This window comes from Notothenia coriiceps, unplaced genomic scaffold, assembly GCF_000735185.1.
Source record: "Notothenia coriiceps isolate Sejong01 unplaced genomic scaffold, NC01 NC01_scaffold00001175, whole genome shotgun sequence".
Classification (NCBI taxonomy): Eukaryota; Metazoa; Chordata; class Actinopteri; order Perciformes; family Nototheniidae; genus Notothenia; species Notothenia coriiceps.
In genome coordinates, this window is record NW_011333876.1 from 1 (window position 1) to 2826 (window position 2826).

General features: G+C 39.8%; 1 protein-coding gene across 1 annotated transcript; it reads right to left on the reverse strand.

The window, feature by feature from the left end:
- Positions 1–6: 6 nt before the first annotated feature.
- tgs1 (trimethylguanosine synthase 1) lies at positions 7–2820 on the reverse strand. The gene is made up of 2 exons (XM_010787521.1): positions 2473–2820; positions 7–1080 (listed from the first exon to the last, which is right to left on the reverse strand). Exons 1-2 carry the CDS (start codon positions 2636–2638, stop codon positions 842–844), a joined length of 405 nt encoding a protein of 134 aa, XP_010785823.1. The 5' UTR covers positions 2639–2820; the 3' UTR covers positions 7–841.
- Positions 2821–2826: the final 6 nt, after the last annotated feature.

A 2826-nucleotide genomic window follows, 5' to 3' on the forward strand; every position in this document is an offset into this window, starting at 1 on the left:
GTGTGTGTGTGTGTGTGTGTGTGTGTGTGTGTGTGTGTGTGTGTGTGTGTGCGCGCATTAGATTAGATAATATGTTGAGTGTCTTTTATAACAACCCACGCCACATGACAGGAGGGTCGCTAGCCAGTTTGTTAGCTAGCTAGATAACTTTAGCAAGCTAGCTATCTAACTAGCACACTCCAAATGAACTAGTAGGGGAGACTGGGGTCTGTTGAAACATCTGACTTTTTCCTTTCAAATGTATGCATGTATGTAATGTAATTTGTCATATATATTCATCTTTAAATGGTATGGGTAATTGGCACACATTTGTAAGTTTAATATATAAGTATGAGTCTTGTCTGAAAAGTCTCTGAGTAACTGAGAGAAATGCATAAAGTGTCCCCACTCTCCCCTTTTTATAAATGTCATTACTGGACCTTTTTCTACCCTTCTGGTGAGAGTTATTACAAACCTTTGTTGTTCCCCATAGCAACGCCATCTACACAGAGAACCAGTAGAGTTCTTAAATACGTTCTCATGAGCAATTTCAGACCAGCTTTTTATTTTGCGTGGTTCTGTAAAACCACCAAATTGACACAGTGTTAACGGTCGATCGTCCAAATAATAATAGATTGTTCCTAATGCTGCTCAAAAACTGGCGGAGCAACGTTAGGGGAATGTTTGGCGGCAATCTCGCTTTTACACATATAAAATAAAAACTTATCAAGTCAAAAACACGACCTCTATGATATACTTTGCTCAATAAAATTGAAACATCACAGTGAACTTAAGACCAGAAACATATTTACCACAAACTATAACCATGTTAGAGTAAACGGATAGAAATGGTGAATAATAATTAATCTGCTTTAAAAGGATATCCATCAGGTTGCATCATCGTCTTGATGTCAAACACCTCTGCAGTCAGGTAGTCTGGCCCCCCCCACGGTGGTGAGAGGAAGACCACATCTCCAAGGAGACGGGGCGCCAGCTCGAGGAAGTCCCCCTGCACAAAGTCGATTCTGTCGGCGACGTTGTAAACCACAGCGTTGTGGCGCGCCAAGTCCAGCCGCACCGGGTCGATATCGATGGCCAGGACTGAGACGAGACCCAGGACATGAGGAGGAGAGATACAGAGTCTGTGATCTGGCTGAAGGATGCTTATAGACAATGGAACATGTTCAATCATGCTTTTGGACAGTCCATCACAGGCTGCAAACATGGTGGCCATCTTAACTGTTTAAAAAAATGTTCTGCTCTATTATCTTTATACAAGCCCCCATTAACAAATTGAGCATTTTAATCTCAATTAATGCTGACATGGTATCAGAATGACCATTTTAACTTGATTTCTTAATACATCGTTAAAAGAACTAGGGTTAAAGGAGAATGCTGAGGCAAGGATAATAAGAAAAGAGCAGCTCAAGTTGACAATGACCTTGCTGCTTTATCTTTAAGAGCTGAAGCTTTATATAATATTGCAACTTCTCATATCTTTAACTGTCTTTCAATTAATGTTCAGCTGACAAATACACTCCAGATATATTCTGATCAGATTAAATCAGATAATAGAGACTAACTTGTTAGTGTTGGGTTATTGTTGGGCATTATAAACCATGATAATGCACTATTTGTAGTACTTTGAGAACATTTCTTACATTTCACTTCAGCTACATCAATTGTGAATCAGTGCATTTGTCCATGAACCACTGTACCTTTAAATTAAGTTTACATCCCACCCAAGACTTGTATGGTGATGGAGAGGATAGTGACATGAAAGTAGTAGAATGTACTTTTATTTATTTATATAAAGCATTGAGATAGAATCTCATTTGCAATGCTGACCTGGCCAAGAAGGCAGCAACGTTACACATAACACCGACATATAAAATACAGAGAACATAGCTAAGAAAACAAAAGAGGAAAAGCAGTCACTACATTGTGCACATTTGGACAGTAAGAAAGGTACACTACTTATTACTGCAAAGGCAGCTGGTGGTAAGGACTTCAGACAACTTCAATTTAAAACATGCTATTGAGACAAGTGCCCTCAGTTTTAGTCTTGATTGAAGGTCATTCCAAGACCAAGGACCATAATAAAAAAGACTCCTTTTCCCAGCCTCAGTCCGCACAGCAGGTACCTGGAACCGTTTCAAGGCACTGGATCTGAGGTTGTAAGAGTCACAAACTGGAGCAAATCTGGCACATATGTACACTTACCTAAAATGGCTTTATACATTAATAAAAACCAATGCTTCCATAATCTATCGGGAGTTTGTATTGTCATTCTGATTATTATAGGTTATATGTTATGTATATGAAGAACAGTAAGAAAAATATACATACAGATAATAATTCAAACAAATATGGAAAACTCTGACACATGGGGTGAACTTGATTGATTAAAATGAACTTCAACTTGTAGAGGTCAGCAGAATAGAAAAAGGAACATAATGAAACAAAGTTGTCACCAAACACACACACACCCACCTCTCTTTCCAGCGAGGGCGAACTGGATGGCGTTTCCTCCCACTCCACAGAAGGCGTCTATGATCAGCTGAGAGTCGGGGAAGCTGTGCTCCACCCGGAGGGCGATGTGTTCGGCGATCCTCTCCGGGGTCACAGAGAACCAGCCCTCTGAAAAACACCCCCACATGTCACTGATCTAATGCAGCCGCTGTGTAGGTCCTTATTCTGCAATCCTCTTTACATGTCTTTATACATAAATATGTGTCCCCTCTGTGTTGAGAGATTTTGACAGTTTCTGATCAGATTTTGGCCACTTTGTGATGTAACAATGTTTTATGGCTTGTGTAAACATTAGCAAATAACGAACCAAGGTAA